The sequence below is a fragment of the Glycine max genome, chromosome 18 (genome assembly GCF_000004515.6).
Source record: "Glycine max cultivar Williams 82 chromosome 18, Glycine_max_v4.0, whole genome shotgun sequence".
NCBI classification, from domain to species: domain Eukaryota; kingdom Viridiplantae; phylum Streptophyta; class Magnoliopsida; order Fabales; family Fabaceae; genus Glycine; species Glycine max.
Window position 1 is genome coordinate 4,682,556 of NC_038254.2, and position 18,252 is coordinate 4,700,807.

Genomic DNA, 18,252 nt, shown 5'->3' on the forward strand with positions numbered 1-18,252 from the left:
AATATTTACATTTAAAAAATAAAATTTTAATCCAATCTTTAATTTGTATATGTTTATTTTTTATTTTAATTAATTAAATATTTTTTATAATACCTTAAATAAATATATTATATCAAAGGTTCTATTGAAATGTATTAAATATAAAATTAAACATATTTAAAATTAAATATTGAATTAAAATTGTAAAATTTTTAATTTATGAAAACTAAAATCATAAAAAAAAACTAAAAATTAGATATCAAGAATTAAAAAGGCTAAAATTACAAAAAAATTTATTAACAATAATCAGAATCACTCGGTTAAAGATTTAATCACACTTAATCTAATCATCCTTTGATCGTGACGAGGTGCGGGTGAGAAAATCTCTCTACACCGTAATCGCTATTTGGCATCGCTGCAACAATCTGCGATACTCTTTCCTCTCTCCGCTTCGAATTTCTTCTCACACTCTCTGCTTCGCCGCAAACAGTGACTCACTGAACAACTTTCCGAAGCATTGAGTAGTAGTGATTGGGTGGTAACAAAGAGAGAGAGAGAGAGAAAAGGATGAACCAGAACCCGCAATCGAGTGAAGGAAGGAACGATGACGATTCTGCCCTTTCTGATTTCCTCGCTTCCTTAATGGATTATACTCCCACTGTAACCTACTTTCCCTTCCTTCCTTCATCTTCCTTTTTTCTTTTCTTTTATTTTGCTTTTCTTCTTATTACAAAATTTCATCTTTTAGATACCTGATGAATTGGTGGAGCATTACTTGGCCAAGAGCGGTTTCCAATGTCCCGATGTTCGATTGTGGGTACCCCTTATCTTTATTATTCACTATAAATTAATTCTTGTTTTTTTTTTTCGTACCAATGTTTTCCTGTATAATAGTAATTGTTATTAGCTCCTTCGGAAAATTAGGAACTCTGGAATTGAATTGTATGGAAGGTTTCTTTCTTGTGAGGAAACTAGTTATTAATTGCTATTGTTTCTGACAGGTATCTTACCACCTAGAGCATGCTGCTGTCTAGGGTTCAATTGTTCAAACAATGCTTAATATTGAATTTGTTTCCCATCTTTCTCTGCCCTAATTTTAACATTTTAAAATTAAAACGAAAGAGATGGGTTAAGGACTTAAGGGTGTGAAGGAAACCTCTTAAGACCGACGAAGATTGGTTAATTGCATTTTTTGCATCTTGTTGGAGTTTGAACTGTTGACTAATGAATGTAAAATTTACCCTTTTGTGGCAGTTTTTGACTGAGCCATTGTTTTTAACTAATTTGCTTGTCTTGGGTGGATTAAATCACATTTCCTGCTCTTTTCTCATACTTATCATCCCTATTTTTAATTTTTTTTTAACACTTCCGGCATGCCTATCTTTTTGCTCTCTCTCTGCGGTAAGTCTTTGCCTGAGTTGAGTTTTTGGCTGTTAATGTGGTGGTCATGCTAAAAGAAGTAAAAAAAAAAAAAGGAGACAAATCAAAAGTCCATGCATTTGCAAATAATTGAGTGCTAGAGCGATATGATATTATGATAAGTTCGTTGGATATCTACACATATTTGATGTATAAAAACTTAAGGCAGAAGGGATCTTTACATGGAAATAAAGAATCACAGCATTGTGTTACCGTCAATCTGAGAGTTTTTGAGTTGTTATATTAGATAAGTTATCTAAAACAAATAAAAATATAAGATATTAACAGTTTATACTTTGTTTACGCTTTCTGTGCAAACATTGACTATTTTTTTTTAATGTATCTTACTCGTATTTGGGATCATTTAACATGGTGCAGTCATTATATTGGGAATGAGCTCTGACTGTTAAAGCAATTTACGTCAGCAAATGATGAAATATGCAAATTGTGTTGCTCTGATTTTCTAGCTTTTTTTTTCTTTTCACTGTTACTGAGGTTTATTTGGATTTCTTGCTGTTTATTGTTGTTTTGAACTTCTAATACTGTCCAAAATAAGTGCTTGTTTATTGGGATTCATGCTTGACTGTTGTTGACTGATTTATTTCTACATTAAGTTGGATTCTTAGACCTTGTATGTCTTGTTCATAATATATCGTGTGCTTGACTAGAAATTCTCATTACTATTTCAGGACTAGATTGGTAGCTGTTGCCACTCAGAAGTTTGTTGCTGAAGTTGCAGGAGATGCACTTCAGTATGTTCATTTTACCTATGTTTTAATTGAATCTTTACCTTCTATCCTTTATTTTCTTTTATTTTTAACCTTGAATCACTGCATCACAACAAACTCTTTATGTGCATAGTAAATTTGGGAAATACTCTTCTGTTGAAATTTGTTTCTGGTTTCCTAAAAAGTATTGAACATTTGGCAAAAGTTAGTTCATGCATGTGAGTGAAGGTGAGAAGTGTCTGATGGAAATTTGTTTCTTTAATGAGTGCATGTGTAAGGCATTATATAGGAAATGCACATACATGAGTGCATTACTATTTCTTTTTTGGTTAAGTCATAAGTGCATTATTATTAGTCATTTAGTTTCTCTGTCTTTCTTATACGTGTCCATGCTGGCATGATGAGTTGACTAGATGTTAACTGTAGGCACTGCAAAGCAAGACAAGCAACAATTCCAAAAGACAAAAGGGACAAGCAGCAGAAGGTTTTGATTGCTCTTAACTGGTTTTGTCTTTACAGTCATTGTGTGTATATTACTTACATTTTTTCTATGTATAACAGGATAAGCGCCTAGTTTTGACAATGGAAGACCTTTCAAAGGCATTGCGTGAGGTAAGAATAGTTATCTATTTCAAATAGAGAAAAGTTCTCTCCTCATTGTAGTAGGGGTCATTGCAAATTTGCAATCCATTATTGTATTATAGATGTTTACCCTCACTATGTGATATCCACTCTCCACTCCAGGCTGTATATATTCACTGTGCCATCCCACACCAGTGGTCTAGTCATGTTTTCAAAAAAAATGTTTTTAAGCTTCTTCTTGGATCAACGTTGTGGTGTTAATAGAGCTCTAAGATTAGAGCTAATTGTACTGATATGTTGATGTTCCTTTACATTTAATCCATTTATTATCTTTTATGAACAGTATGGCGTGAATTTAAAGCATCAAGAATATTTTGCTGATAGCCCTTCTACCGGAATGGATCCTGCTACCCGAGAAGAATGAATTTTTCTTGTTTTTTTTTGTGTTCTGGCTTCTAAAGTCTCGTGTTTAGTAAGTATCCTTATGTACAAATGCTGAATTGAATATATTCTATTGATATGTTGGTTCTCTAGTGTTATGCACTGTATCAGAAGGCATAGCGCAGTATGCCCATTTTCTGTAGTTGAATACACGTCATTTTACTGGCTTGAATTTGTGTTTGATTCCATGTTTTTAACTGATTGCCAAATATGTTTTGTAGGAGTGACATAGTTAATGGAACAATTTTCATGATATGATGCCCAAACTATAACAATCTCTCCACAAATCTGCGGAAGCAATGCATAGCATGTTTGGATTGAAGTTGGGAAAACTCAAAAGTACTTTTACTCTAGAAGCAACAAATCTTTCCTTCTGAATTTATGCATTGAAACACGCAATTTTATATTGAAATTCACAAAAGTACTTTATAACTTTAAACCAAAGAGGCTCGCAATTGGTCGCCGCTAACATTAATGGAATCTGATATGAAGAAGTACTCTTATCAGTAATGAACTCATCTTATGTTTCTCTATTGTTATTTCTTAAGAGAAAAAATGATTATATACTGAAAGTGTAAAAGGGTTTACATAGTTATTCAATCACAACTTATTATAAAGTTTGTTGATTTTTAAATTAATTCAAATAGTGATATATAATTAGATGACAGTGTAAAACTGTTTTACATTACTAGTGTTTAGGCATTAAATTCTATTTTTAAATGTCTCCTGTTTGTATCACGTTTTCCTTTAGTTCTAAATTTTAAATTTTTACTTAGTACAATTAATCATTTTTTTTCAAGAAAACATAGACAGTATACCGTGACTTAAGTTAAATGGATAGGATAAATGTTCATTTGTTGGGGATGGATATGGAACACAGGTATTTACTTGTAAATTTTGAATGGAAATGTGTGGGTAATATGTCCTATAATAGTACTCATCCTGTCCTCCACCTATTATATATATTAATTTAATTAAAATTAAAATACCTTACATATATAAACAAGTATATATTTTACTAATTATTAATTTAATGACTAATGTTATAACTTTCATACTAATGAAGATAAAGATAAGATGAAGGGATTTTATCGATTGTAGATACGATGAGATGGTAGTAAATGTTCTGAATGAATTCAGTGATAAAATATTTGTTTTAAAATAAAACTTGCATGCTATAGATCTCAAGATCATTGCAAGACATAGAATATCGATTTAAAACAAAACTCCCTCCTATATCCCCTTGATTCAAACTAATTGTATATTGAATGTAAGAAGTGGTTAAGCAAATTATGTTCTACATACAACGTCTAAAATTCTATAAGGTAATGTTTAGTTGCTTTTAATGTTGTATTTGAGTAATTTAAGAGTGAATTTTTAATTTGTTTGTAGTAATTTTTTTAATAATATTTTTCATATTAATTTATTGACTTTATATATAAGTCAAGTATTTATAGCAACAAGTTATGTAAGTCAAGTGCAGATATGATATTAAGGCATCCCACACGTGAATGGAAATTAAAATTGTTATTCATATGAGTATGTGAATGGGTACGAATATAATTTTGAAACATGGATATGAAGACGAATATTAAATTGATGTTTCCAGCCTTCATTCTCCTTGAATTCACTATTTGATTAATAAACCACTACTGCCTGTAGGCATTGGACCATTGGCGGACTTTCCCATGGCCATATGTGTCATATGTTATTTCAAAATGATTATTAACTACTATTTTAGCAAGTGTAATTTATATGATAAATGTTTATTTTTATATAATTTTAAAATTTGTAATAAACAAATAATTTTTAACATAAATTATATTACGATTAAAATTCATATAAAATCATATTTTTCATTTATCATAAGTAGTTTATAATTTATAGTGATATAATATAAGGTTTTTTTAATTATTTATTGTTTTTTAAAAGAATATTGAAATTTAATTTAAAAATAAAGGTGAAAATGCTAGAGATAAACGATTTAGAAAAATAATTATACCGATAAAAATAATAAATGATAGTTTGAGATGGTTGAGATAATAAAATTTGAGTTAATTTTTAAATTAAATTAATAAATATTTTTAATGGAGAAGTGAAGAAGTGACTTAGTTGTAAATGTCTAAATGAGAAGAAAGTTGAGGATCCAATTAGAATGAGAAGAACCAAAATTATACAACTAGCATATTTAAGGGTCCATTTGCTAAGAAGAAAAGAAATAGGTACAAATTAGCCTTTTTTTTATTTTTTGTTTTTGTAAGTTTATTTTTTTAATTTTAACACAAACTTATGTAAACAAAAATTTAAAAAATAAACTTGGAATGAAAAAAATTAAAAAAAAAATGCTAACTTACAAATTATAAAAATATATTTAAGCGAAAAAAAAACGATGGATGAAAGTAGGGAAGGGGAATGAAAATAACTAAATGGTTATCTCAAAATTCTCAACAAGCGGCACTTTTCATACTTCACGTCATTGATTATCTCAATAAAACCTCAATTAAATCATGGGCACACGTTTTATTTTGACAACATAATGATGATAATAAATGGCAGATGCAATTTTTTTTAATGAAAAATAAGACTTTCAAACAAATAGCGGAAACAAAATTAAAATTTAAATCAGTTCAAAAAAATGCACAACATCCTATGATTAAAGATTCAACTTGATTCTAAAATTTATGCTATAAATAATTATTACAATATTATTATTATATTTTAAGTTTAAATATGACTTTAGTCTTTAAATTAAAAAAATTATGTCAGTCCCTACAAGTTTAAAGAATTTATTTTAGTCTCAATAGAAGTGGTGGTGATGTGACATCCTTAATATTTGTCACTTATTTTTTTAATGTTGCGTGACTTTAGAGATCAAAAATATATATTTTAAAACTATAGAGACTATTTTATTTTGAATGTGAGAAACCAACATACTATTATGATCAAGGGTATTTCAACGGCAATAGTCTTGTATTCCACCTGCAACGAGGAGAACTTGCATCACTGATTACCTCAAGAACAAACTGCAGTTCAGGGTAAAGAATTTGTCTAATCAGTCCTTTATTAAATACATGCTGAATATTTCTAGCAATATAGCTGATAATGTTGTGCTGTGCTAAAATTTTTGGTGTGCTTGCTGATAAACTTGTATTTAAATGGCTTGAGTTACATTGTTTATCTGAGAAAAAATCTGCTAGTACGATGTCTTTGCTGATATAGTTATGTTCTGTTTCCAACAAAGTGTGTTTGCTAATAAGGTGTTGTAAAATGAGGCTGAATATCAAGAATAATTGTTCCCAAGGTGTGTACAAGCACTTTCCTAAAGAATTTATCTGTGAGCAAGTCCCATAAGATACAGCAGAAACCTCTCAGATTATAGAAAGTGAAGAGGGGAACTTGTTGTGGTGTTTCCAAAACATTCGGAAAATGGCTCTATATATAAAGTTGGGAAGGTGTGCGTAAATGGTAAGAAAAAAAAATTAAAACAATAATTAAATGGTAAATACAAGGTTTTAATGATTAAACGGTAAAGAAATAAATTGAATTCGGAAAATCCCATTAAATCCCTAATTGATCGAAATTAAAAACTAGCACATTAAAACCAACATTTTGTAGTTAGCTTTGAATTTGAATTTCAAATTCAAAATAATCTCAAAAATTAATTTTATTGAATCACAAAGCACAAGGTTTGCAAGGCTCATTAGCACACGCACTTAGGAGGCAAATCGGCAGAATTGCACTATGTCAAGTCCACGAGACTTCCTCCCATTACTAGTCAATTTGAAAGCTTATATAAACACTTGAATCAAAGTTATTCGAGACAATGTTAGACTTTGCCTTTTGGAGTACCCTTCAAAAACACAACATAAGGTTTTGCTATACCTTTTTTCCATGGTTCCTTCAAGGATGTAATCAGGATTGACACATTAGTGATTAGAGTTATTTAACTTAAGGATGCAAAAGATAATAGAGAAATGCATCCAGCCTACCAAACAGAGAAGACAGAAACCTCACAAGAGCCAAGTGTGATTACTCTGCTGACTTGGCAATTAGCATACAAACACAGTATCAGCAACCATAAAGTATACTTTCACCAAGGCTTAGATCAGATGTAACAATTCTTTCACATGCCCTTAACTAAAACATGACCTTTACTCCTTCACACAAGACTTTGGTGGCTTATTTGCATTCCAGAATGTGACATAAACAGAAATAGAAACAATTGTGGCTGAAAATGTGACTGGCCTCATCTATCCTTCGGATTTGAAATCTTTTCAACCAATTCAAGCAGAACCTAGGTCACCTCTGTTAACAAACCCAACCACCATCAAATTCCATGAAATCATATTCTTTTTTGCAATTCTTTCGAAAAATGCAATTCTAACCCCATTTTCACATTTTTTGTATAAGCAGATAACACTGAGTTATAAGAAACAAAATCCTTTACTGGCATCTGCTAAATACACTTCCAAAGCATCACTGAGCCAATAAGTAGTATCCAGCAATTATTTTTTCTGATATTTTTATTTTATTTTTAATGAACTAAGAAACTTTGTGTTTGTGCCTACCTAAGAATTGGTCCTGAACGTGCATTGTTCCAATCAGAGCAAGATGTCACATTTTTAAGATCATAAACATCTCAATAAAAACCTGTATTATACCTCTTTAATTTGTTTTACTTGTTTTCTTCTAAAGTACTAATTATAAGTTCATCCAATCACAAATACAGAAATATATGTACATCAAGGCTTCGGAGCTAGTAAGCACCAAATATATTATTCCCTCTTATTCTATTTTTCCTTTCTTTCCGGTTTATTAAAGTTTAGGAAGAAATATATTTTCTCGTTCTAAGGTTGCAGTATCAACTAACCTTGGTACTTGCAGTGGTACTTAACAAATTACCTATCAAATAAGGACCATCAACTAGAATAAGCATAAAATTTGAGTTAATGTTGTTCGATGCTCCTCCAAAGATGAACCAACCTCAAACATTAAAATTCAATGCATATTTTAATTTGACATGATTAAGCTAATAGTAATGTCACTTTTTTCTTTTCGGGAAATTTAATTCAGTGATTGTTTAGTGATAAAAAAGCTGTAGTTTTACATATGAATTGCCTAAATAGTATTAAAATCCATCACTGTCTTGTGGATTATACTTTTTCCTCAAGGTAGAAAAAAAATCATAGCACACGATAGACAAAGAGATCAGGGAATGATACATTCATCCATCAAATTCAAAAGAGTTAAAGGAAAAGGGCAAGGAAAAAAACAAAGGAAAGAATAAAAACTGTCAGCTAGCATTTATTCCAAGGTTGAATAATTGAGAGAATGAGAACCTTATTAGGACACAGTTGCCTGCACATGTCACCATCACATTTCCTCCAACGTGTGGTGGGGCAAGGATCAGTCTCAAAGCTTGCATGCAAAGTTTGTGATTCGAAGGAAGCTGCTGGAGACATCATATCTTGCTTATTATTACAGGCATTGAAGAACCTTGCATGAAAACAAGAGGATGTGAACAACCTAACCACACTCTATAAGGTAGTGAGTAATTCCTTTTTTGCCACATCGATCAATCCGTGATTCTATCATCTGTCAACCTTCATCACTTGCTCTCAAGCCTTTTGCACCAAAAATTCTATCATGCACAACAAGGGTGCACACACAAGAACAAAAGAACTTACATATATAAAGCCTGCAGTATGTATTATTGTGCTTGTGTAGTGTGTTAAAAGTGCTCTCCTTGTCCATTAAAGACCTTGACATGCGGGTCATGTCTTAGATTTTATCTCCTTTGGTTGTTTGTCTCCATAGTCAATTCCATATGGACCTAATTGAAACTAGGCGAGGCTTTGGTTCACGGTTAACACCTGACATGGAAAATGCTTCATATTGAGCTTTGTCGTTATCATAGAGCTAGCTAGGTTTGATTTATATAAATGAACCTAAAGCATTTTGAATTACTTTTTACCAATAAGAGAGAAGTGTAAAACAAATTAGGTAATGATGGAGAGTAAAAAAAGTGTCCTACAAAAAGGTGTGCTAAAATTATATAATAACTCTTCTTCTTAATGTAATCATTCATACATCCAATTTCAACTTTAGTAAGCTATGATACACATGTACCAGATAGGGCACATATCTAATACGGCAACACGATTGTTCTAAAAGTATAGAGGATATATTTTGCGTAAGATATATATCTTGATATGATATATATAAAATTGTATAAACCATAATAAATATATAGTTGCAATTCCAAACTTAATAACACGCTTTTTGAACACTACTAAAAATAAAATAAAATTTAGAAATCATTGTCATCATCAATCACTTCCTATTGTCTACAAATAGGAGTATTAATCTCATTACTTTCTTGAGATCATCTCTAAAGAGGACAAATTTTATGTTTGATTGATAAAGAGATAATACTTTTTATGTTTTAATATTATTCATGCTTATTAGTCTTACATGTAATTATATTAGATTTTCATTTTTTTTTTTTAAAGGCTTGGATACTTCTCATATTCATATTGGTGGAGTATTGATATCAGATTAGGATACGTGTCAGTACTTTAAGTAACTTATTCTATACAAACGTTTGTAAATTGTATTGTATCTATAAACCTTACAAAAGTTTCTAATAAGAAGCTTTGGCTCGAGCATAGACATTAGACACATTGCAGCTTTTGCATAGCGTAATCTTAGTTGAGTTGACTAAGTTTGTAGCTCGTGTATGTATGCTAATTGTTAGCAAAAAGTGAAAAAACAGAGGACCCTCATTTCAAAGAGTGATATCTTTCGAATTGCTACCAAATGAAATGAAGGGAACACTACATGTGATCTCTGAAAGGCTAGGTAGAAAATGGTAAGGGAAAAGCTAGCTAGGACCAAACAGTGTGTTTCACATGAGAACAAAGATATGCACTTGTGAGATTTCACTGACCTCTATATTCGGGTATGGTCACTACTAATTATAAAGCTTGACCTTAGGCCTCGGCTATATTATTTGCCTAAATTCTCACATTGTATAAAGTTAGTGATGGAGATAAAATAACAAGAATTTGCCTAGACATAATTTACATAAACCAAGTAAATCACCTATAGATGAATTATCATTTTAAATTACTTAATAAAATAAAAATATGTCATCATAATTAGTTCATCTTCCAAATATGTTAAAGTTGAAGTTGTTAAAATGTTTCTGCCAAGTTGTGCCGTGAGAACAGTAACTATATGTATAAGGGGAAAAGCAAAGGGAAAAAAAACAAAGAATGGGAAAAAGGGTAGTTGCAGTGAGAGCAGAAAGCAGCAGAGGAATGGGTTGGGAGTGGTTCTTACTTTCTCTGGGTTTGGAAATCGTTAAAAGACAGAAGAAAGCCTGCAAGAGAATCCTGTTAGAAAAATCTCCAACTGGGCTTACATTGATTAATTTATTTCATAAAAAAAAAAAAACAAACTCAGATGAAATTGAAATCATTCACAAATGATTATATTATTACCCTTCACAAATACGTCATATAAATTATATTGGATTTAAGATCTTACTCTATAAGCATAGTTGAATAACTAAGTGTAGACTCAATTGCTTAAACATGTTATGGGAAGACATAGTCCTATATGAAGGCCCTTATCTAATCTAATCCAATCAATAACAACATTTCCAAAAACTGGAGAGACACAGCCACTAGGCACGTGCCTTTTGTTTTTCTTATATATACTTGTCCCATTGAATAACTGCCGTGACAAATTAGGCAAAAGGAAGATCATCTAAAACATGACCAAGCATTATGAGTTGTGAATTTAACTCATTTAAAGTGAAGGAAAATGGGTACAATAAGAAATTAAATCTTTATACTGTTAATTTAAATTAAATCATTATATAAATATAATATTGGTTAGCTTCTAATTTTTTTCATTTTACATGTCTTCTCGCTCTAGTTAGGGTTGACATAAGCAGTCTAGGATTTGGGGTTAACTCTCATTCTCTTCATGAATGTGAGTTCAATTTTTCCGAACATCACTAAAATCTCGCTTAACGAGTTTGTACAGTAATTTCTGAGTGAATCTCTTTAAGCTCTAGCGTGTCATTTATCTGCTAATATTGAAATGTCTTTCCATTTTTACCCCTTTTTGGAATAAAAAAAATGTTCAGGTGACAAGTAAGAACATGTCTTCATTCATTAAACTTTGTGGATTAGTGTCACGGTGAGTTTGTTTAAATTTAAAAAAGATAATTTTAAAATAAATATTTTTTATATAAAGATTTTTTTAAGAAGCAGATAAGACTTGTTTCTTAAAACATATCAAAATAATTTAGACAAAACACATTAAAAAATGATTTTTTTATTAAAATAAATATTTATTTTAATAAATGAATTTAAAAAATCTGACTCTATCAAATAAAGAATAAGGTTTATGCATTGAAAATTTCCAAGAAACCAATTACCCAAACATGGTATATAGCCTAGGAAGCTATGATTGGCATAGATTCACATTTGTTTTATTACTTGCTGTTGATCTGTCCTGCATAGCGCAAACACCTCTCCACAAACCACACACACCTCATTAGATATGCCGAGTCACATTCGATCCACTTTTTTCGTCTTGCACTATTATTATTTACTTATTTCTCTTCTCTCTCTATAATATCATGCGTCTTTATCACAATCGCCACATACCTTAGAGAAAATTGTGGAGTGAGAGAGTGAAAAAGGAAACGTGTGTGATTTCTGATCCGATAAGAAAATATGTACACTTCAAGATACTAGTTGCACCTATATCAAGCTAGTGTGAGTACTGTCCAACATTCATATTCAACATAGATTTTAAATATTTTTAGAAGTGTTTGGTTTGGTGGTGGAACCAAGTAAATAATAAAAAAAAGATGTGGTGAGACAGTGAAAAAATTAAAGCAGTATTACTTTGCATGCACTGACTGAAAATAAATGTAATTCAGTGGTATGATGTATCTAATAGTTAGGTTAATAACTAATCTATTATAAAATTTGATTGATTTTTTTTAGTGAGATTTTCTCTTCTAACAATATTTTTTTCCTTGAATCTAAGACTTTACTTAAATAAATTGAGTCTAATATTTTTCATATCAAACTCCGTTGGTCACTCAAGCTATATTTAAATATAAATTTTTCTTTTCGATTTAAGAATTCAATTAATTTAAATATATTTATTATATTATCATTTAATCACAATTTATAATATATATATATATATATATATATAATAATTTTATTAACTTTTATGACAACTTTGTTAAATATTACACTTAACATAGTTTCTTATAGCTTTGTTTTTACATTGATGTTATGTGTTAAATTACATAATGGCACATCCTATAATTTCTTAAAATTGATGGCATCCATTCTTTTAAAGTCCTATACAAATCAGACAAATGGGCTCAAGAGTTAGACACTTAGGTGTTTGTTTAGCTTGACATTTGCATGGTACGTACAATTCTCTGGCGTTGTAAACCCTAAAACTGGCTTTGTAGCTTGAGAGTGGAGAGAGGCTCTTTAAAGGTCAGAGAGAGAGTGTGTCAGGCATATATACCTGCAACCATATTCAAAGAGGCTTTCTGAAGGGTGGGTCGTCTTCTTGTAATGGAGAGGAAGAGATCAAATGCTAACAGGTTAATGAACAAAATCAATCTTTATTCCAGAGTTCCCTTATTTTTCTTCATGCTATCACTGATCTTCAGCAGCACAACTACTGGCACCACCAATGCATGTTTAGGTAAGCAACACCACAAACTGAATTTCTACTTTTCTATCTCCATTCTCCACTTAATTTTGCTTAAATTTTAAAACTATGAAAGGAAACTAATACAAGTCATAAATTCACTACACCTTTATGGCTTTATCGATCTAACTCACAAGTCACACCCCTCCATCCCTTCTCCAATGCAGATGCAATCAAATGTCTCATGTTTGCCAAAGGAGATACAGATCATCAGGTAGAAACGTTCTTTTTTTTTTTTTTGCCACCTAGCATTAACCCATATTTGTTCTTTACTTCTTTTATTTTAACCAAAATTATGTGTCCCATATTACTATTTTTCTAGGCCTTATATTAACTCTAATTAATTACTTAATGTGGCATCCAACTAGAAATTACCACATCAGAATTTGTTTTAATGGAAATTAAGCTACAATGGTATAACTTTAATTCTGGAATTGAAGACTGAACAGCAATTTTTAAAGTCTCCAACATTTTACCCTCCCAAACACATTCTTAGAACATAAAATGCGCCAAAATAGCTGCAGTGTGCAGGGACCTTTGCAATGTGAGCCGTCCGATACATTGAGTTCACTTTGACTGGGTAACACAAGGGGTCAGTGGACCATGTGCTTTCTTACTGGGTCCACAGTACACTGAATTGATCACTGACTATTCAGTATTCATGCATGTTAATAAGGATCATGCATTCTTCATTGTCCCACATGCCACATCCACTAGAGATTTAGAGAAAAACATGTTACACTCAAATTTGTGTTCGTGTAGTCAATGGTTTCCGTCTTAATTTGTTTTAATTTTATTAATTTTTTGTCTTAATCTTTCGATTTATAAGGAAAAAGAAATCTTAACTGAGCTAGATTTTAGTCGAAAGATAAATAAAATTTGATTAAAAATTATTTCTTGTCAAAAATTGAATTCGAGTATTACCTAAACAATTTAATTTTAACTTCAGTACATTAATCATTTATGTCTTAATTACTTGAATTTTCAATTTTATTAATTGAACAGTAATTATTGAGTAATTATTTTTTTTTACCAGAAATATGAGGGGAGAATTGAACATGACATGGTGTTTGAAGGCAAAACAAAAGTTTCTCTAGATTGGGAAAGGAGGTTCCTAGGTGGACCGGGGTCATCCCCACCACAATGCACCTCTAAATGTGGCAAATGTACACCCTGCAGGCCGGTCCATGTGACAGTGCCGCCGGGTACTCCGGTGACCGCAGAGTACTACCCTGAAGCATGGAGGTGCAAGTGTGGAAACAAGCTGAGCATGCCTTGAATTTCTCTGTGAATTTAGTTTTTGTAAAGTGAGTAGAGATAAAGTAAGTAATTTTAGTCGTTGACAGGAAAATCAATGGTTAATATTTCAACACATCTGTACCATATTTTGCATATGTGTGTAATGTTGACTATTAATATTGCCATCAACGTTTGAAATTATTTACTTTCACTTTAAAGGAAATTGTTCACTTCAGAGGAGTGAATCTTGTTGTCTATATATCATAGCATATGATATATGATGATTATGCATTTTTGTTTAGCCTGATGCATGTGACTATGTAGAGACTCCTCTTTAATTAGTATTTTTAACTTTGGTGTATGGTTGATATTAGATATCAAAACAAAACACATATGACTTGCTTTGATAATAAAAAAAATTAAAACAAAAGAAAGTATATAGTAGCAGTAGAATTATGTTGTTACATTTGGCTATGCCGCTTGGATTTTTCCTCCATTGTCTCTTCCTCTGTTTTATTCAACTGGTTAATGCATAAAGTTGTGGCGGCAAGTTCATTTAATATTTATCCAATGTCAGTTGATTTTTGGTTAACAGAGTGGTGGTCTAGCTGAAAAGTGAAAATGTTGTCTTCTCTTTGCTGCTTCTCTTGGATTTATTATTTATCCGTTACCTCAAGCAAAACAATTAGGTACATTAACAAAAGATTTTGAAAAACGGAGGAAAAAACATTACTACTTCATTTCTGTTTTATATACTATGTTAAATTTGTTGAAATTTATAATACTTATCTATGAAGTCGAGTTAAATATTATTTTAATTGATTGATAAGGTAAAAGGTTTACACAAATAATGCATGTTTATTAAACTCAAAAAAAATATTTCTATTTTATTTATTCTTTTTGAAGTACTATATAAATTTAATTATAATTCATCTAATTCTCAAATAATAAATGAGATAAATAATTGCTAAGATAAATAAAGAAAAAAATTATAAAATAAATAAGTATATAGTGAAAATTTAAACAATGTTTTAAAAATAATTACATTTGAGCACATTCATGAAAACAAGTACAAATGAAAAAGGAACAGCAATCATGTTAGAGGTTCTGGTCAGAATAGAAACCAAAGGTCTTCTTCCTTCACTAGAAGTCTAAGGATATCGATATACTGTATGATAGGTGGCCCTAATTGTTGCAAAATTGCTATAAATGTTATTTAAATTATTAACACAAATATATTATTAAAATAACATATGTTATTTTATTATTTTACATATTCTGTTTGTAATTTGTGACACATATAAACTTAATATCATTATCAAAATTGATAAAATTATTCGTGTACTTTTATTTTATCTGACCATTACTGAAAAAAATTCAAAAAAGATTGGTTCGTAACGTTAGTATTTATAATTAAATTAATAGTATAAGATAAAATAAAAGTTAAATTTCAGTACAAGATAAAATAAGTTTGTGTATTATCTACACTTCAAAACCCAAAGTATTGTTATGCTTGAACGTGATAGAAATATAAATTATATATATATATATATATAAAAGTTAGTGACAAATGAAAATTTATATTAGTGAGTAAACCTTTTTAATTTGGTAGTAATTGAGTAGACTTCAATTATTAATTAAAGAAAACCAATATAATTTGGAGAGAGAAAAATACGGAACAAGTTTTTATAGCTTTATATATTAGAAAATAATAAAGCAACTCAAATAAGAGAAACACAAGTGAGAAGAAGAAAACTCAAAGAACAATTAATCCATTTCATATATACTTTATCAATTAATTCACGTTTTTTTATACAACTTATATAGGAAAGCAGAAAGGTGCTAAGATCCACTCCAGGCCCACTAGCTAATTTTCTAACAGACCTTGGTTACAATGTACTCAACAAACTTTTGGTCACGTGTTTTTATTCGATATTACTCGTATGAACTAATACCCCACTTAATTAAAACACTCATGGTGTAGATGCCTTAATTAGTAAACATGTCCACTACTTGTGCATGAGAAGTGACTAGAAGAAGACACATGAGACAGCCAGAAGTTTCTCTCGAACCACATGACAATTGATGTGTTAAAGGTTTGTTAATTTGTTCATGGAAAATTAAATTTGCTATAATATGTGGACTTGTGGAGTACTGCACTATGATTGTCACGGTAGATAATGGAAGAGCGACTCAAATTTTGCTGAAGAGCTATGATAAGGAATGTTAATTACCATTGTCCATTGGAGCTCTCTTGTTGCATATGCAATGGATTTGTATTCTTCCTCAAAATAAGAAGCATATATTATTATTTGTGTTAGATTTCATCTTAAAACCAATTGATTTTAAGTAAAATTGTCCAATAGATATATAACTTATACTCTAAGGAGTGAGGCAGTCGATATAGAACTTAGGTATTTTTTAACAATTTATTTCTTTTATTTTCATGGGTGATCAAAGAGAAACCAAAGATAAAATTAAATGACACTGTTAATATTCTTTAACATATTTTGACATCCAAAAAAGTGAAAAGTAATCATCAATGTAAAAGAAATAAGACAAATAAAAAATAAATCATGATACACTTATAGTGAAAAAAACATATAAATAAATCAAATATACAATGGATTGAAAAAAAATCCAAAAATTATATATAGGTAAGAGATTAATTAGTAATAGCTATAATATAATATATATATATATATATATATATACTTCATTAGTTTTATTACTTAAAAATTTTATAATTAAGCATGCTTAATTAGATTTGAAGTAATTTTGAAATGAATGACTATTTAAGATATTTTTTTGGATGTCTATTATCATTGAAGACAAAAATATGTAAAAAAAAATCTTGTATTAATTTATGAGAATCATGGCGAACCTTAAAAGTGTTGATTGGTTACAAACACATCTTCCTCCGCATCACCGAAGCCAAGGATCTGCACGTCAAAGTTCTGATAATGTAGCTAGATCATGACTTTATATGGGGTTGGCCACGAAGTGGCTAAGTTGTTGGGTGGCATAACAAATGTTTGATCATGTGATCGTCAAGAAAAGTTAGTGACTTATGAGTTTGGGATAAGAAGGATCAACAAAGAAAAGCTCGAGTCTATCATGTGTGAAAAGTGTCCTAACTTCAAATGCCAAATTGCAGCTAGAAATCGGTAGTGTTTGATGCCAACTGATCATGTGCGTTTACTTCATTATTTATTGATAAAAAATGGTTTAAATATATTTTAGTCTTTTAAATTTAAATAATTTTTTTAATTTAAAAAAAATATTTTTATTAATCTCTTAAATTTTCAAAAAGTTATTTTTAATTCCTTTCTATTCATGGTGTTCATGATTTCGCAATTATTTGTGACTTAACTATCAAAATTTATTATTTCAATTTGATTTTTTAAAAATAATTTATGCTGGTTTAATACCACCATAATATGTAAAGAAAAATAAAATAAAAACATGGATGTAGAATTGTGGTGATTTTTTGTTTAAATTTTACATAGTTGGTAGTTCAAAACCGTCGAAAATTATATTTAAGGAAACTAAATTTTAAAAAATTATTATGATAAAAAATCATCACAAATTATTACACCTTTAATGCAATGAAAGAGAGGGATTAAAATTATTTTTTCGGAAATTTAAGAAATTAATAAAATAAATATTTTTTAAAGATTAAAAAAATATCCAAATTTAAAGGATTAAAAATATATTTAAATCTAAAAATAAAAAAACAATTTCACCTCCAAAGAGTAAAAGACTATTTTGCTTAACCAAATCAATCTTTAGCTGTTTCTCGCGTGAATAATGCATAAATCACAATTGAAGATCAAAGTACAACTTAACTCATTTTCAAAGTATGCTTGGAAACAATATTAAATCGACAAATCCAAATTCTTAAAAAATAGCACATTATCAAGCAATAAACATTGATCGACTGAGATAACTTTACTATGCCAACAAAATGTGCCAACCAGTGATGGTCAATTTAATTTAATTTAATTTTTTTAATAGTAATAATATAAATATTTTTACACTATAAGTTCATTAAGAATCACGTTAAATGTGACTTTTAAAATAATTGTTCAAAATTTAACAA

At 29.9% G+C, this 18,252-nt stretch overlaps 2 protein-coding genes across 2 annotated transcripts; both read left to right on the plus strand.

The window, feature by feature from the left end:
* The first annotated feature begins 310 nt into the window (after positions 1 to 310).
* Positions 311 to 3,739, plus strand: LOC100500618 (putative TBP-associated factor 10). Its single transcript, NM_001249961.2, has 7 exons — positions 311 to 639; positions 728 to 792; positions 2,088 to 2,150; positions 2,553 to 2,610; positions 2,688 to 2,738; positions 3,052 to 3,180; positions 3,371 to 3,739. Exons 1-6 carry the CDS (start codon positions 547 to 549, stop codon positions 3,130 to 3,132), a joined length of 411 nt encoding a protein of 136 aa, NP_001236890.2. The 5' UTR covers positions 311 to 546; the 3' UTR covers positions 3,133 to 3,180; positions 3,371 to 3,739.
* Positions 3,740 to 12,572: 8,833 nt separating this feature from the next.
* On the plus strand, positions 12,573 to 14,407 carry LOC100779704 (polygalacturonase). The gene is made up of 3 exons (XM_003553173.5): positions 12,573 to 12,905; positions 13,079 to 13,125; positions 13,948 to 14,407. The coding sequence occupies exons 1-3, from the start codon at positions 12,773 to 12,775 to the stop codon at positions 14,188 to 14,190; spliced, it is 423 nt and encodes a 140-aa protein (XP_003553221.1). The 5' UTR covers positions 12,573 to 12,772; the 3' UTR covers positions 14,191 to 14,407.
* The last annotated feature ends 3,845 nt before the right edge of the window (positions 14,408 to 18,252 follow it).

Bases quoted from the DNA above. Each gene is read 5' to 3' on its own strand.
- LOC100500618 (NM_001249961.2), top strand. From the start codon at position 547: ATGAACCAGAACCCGCAATCGAGTGAAGGAAGGAACGATGACGATTCT. The intron at 640-727 runs GTAACCTACTTT...TTCATCTTTTAG, and splicing joins TAATGGATTATACTCCCACT to ATACCTGATGAATTGGTGGA. The intron at 2,739-3,051 runs GTAAGAATAGTT...TTTTATGAACAG, and splicing joins TTTCAAAGGCATTGCGTGAG to TATGGCGTGAATTTAAAGCA.
- LOC100779704 (XM_003553173.5), top strand. From the start codon at position 12,773: ATGGAGAGGAAGAGATCAAATGCTAACAGGTTAATGAACAAAATCAAT. The intron at 12,906-13,078 runs GTAAGCAACACC...TCTCCAATGCAG, and splicing joins CACCACCAATGCATGTTTAG to ATGCAATCAAATGTCTCATG. The intron at 13,126-13,947 runs GTAGAAACGTTC...TTTTTTTACCAG, and splicing joins AAGGAGATACAGATCATCAG to AAATATGAGGGGAGAATTGA.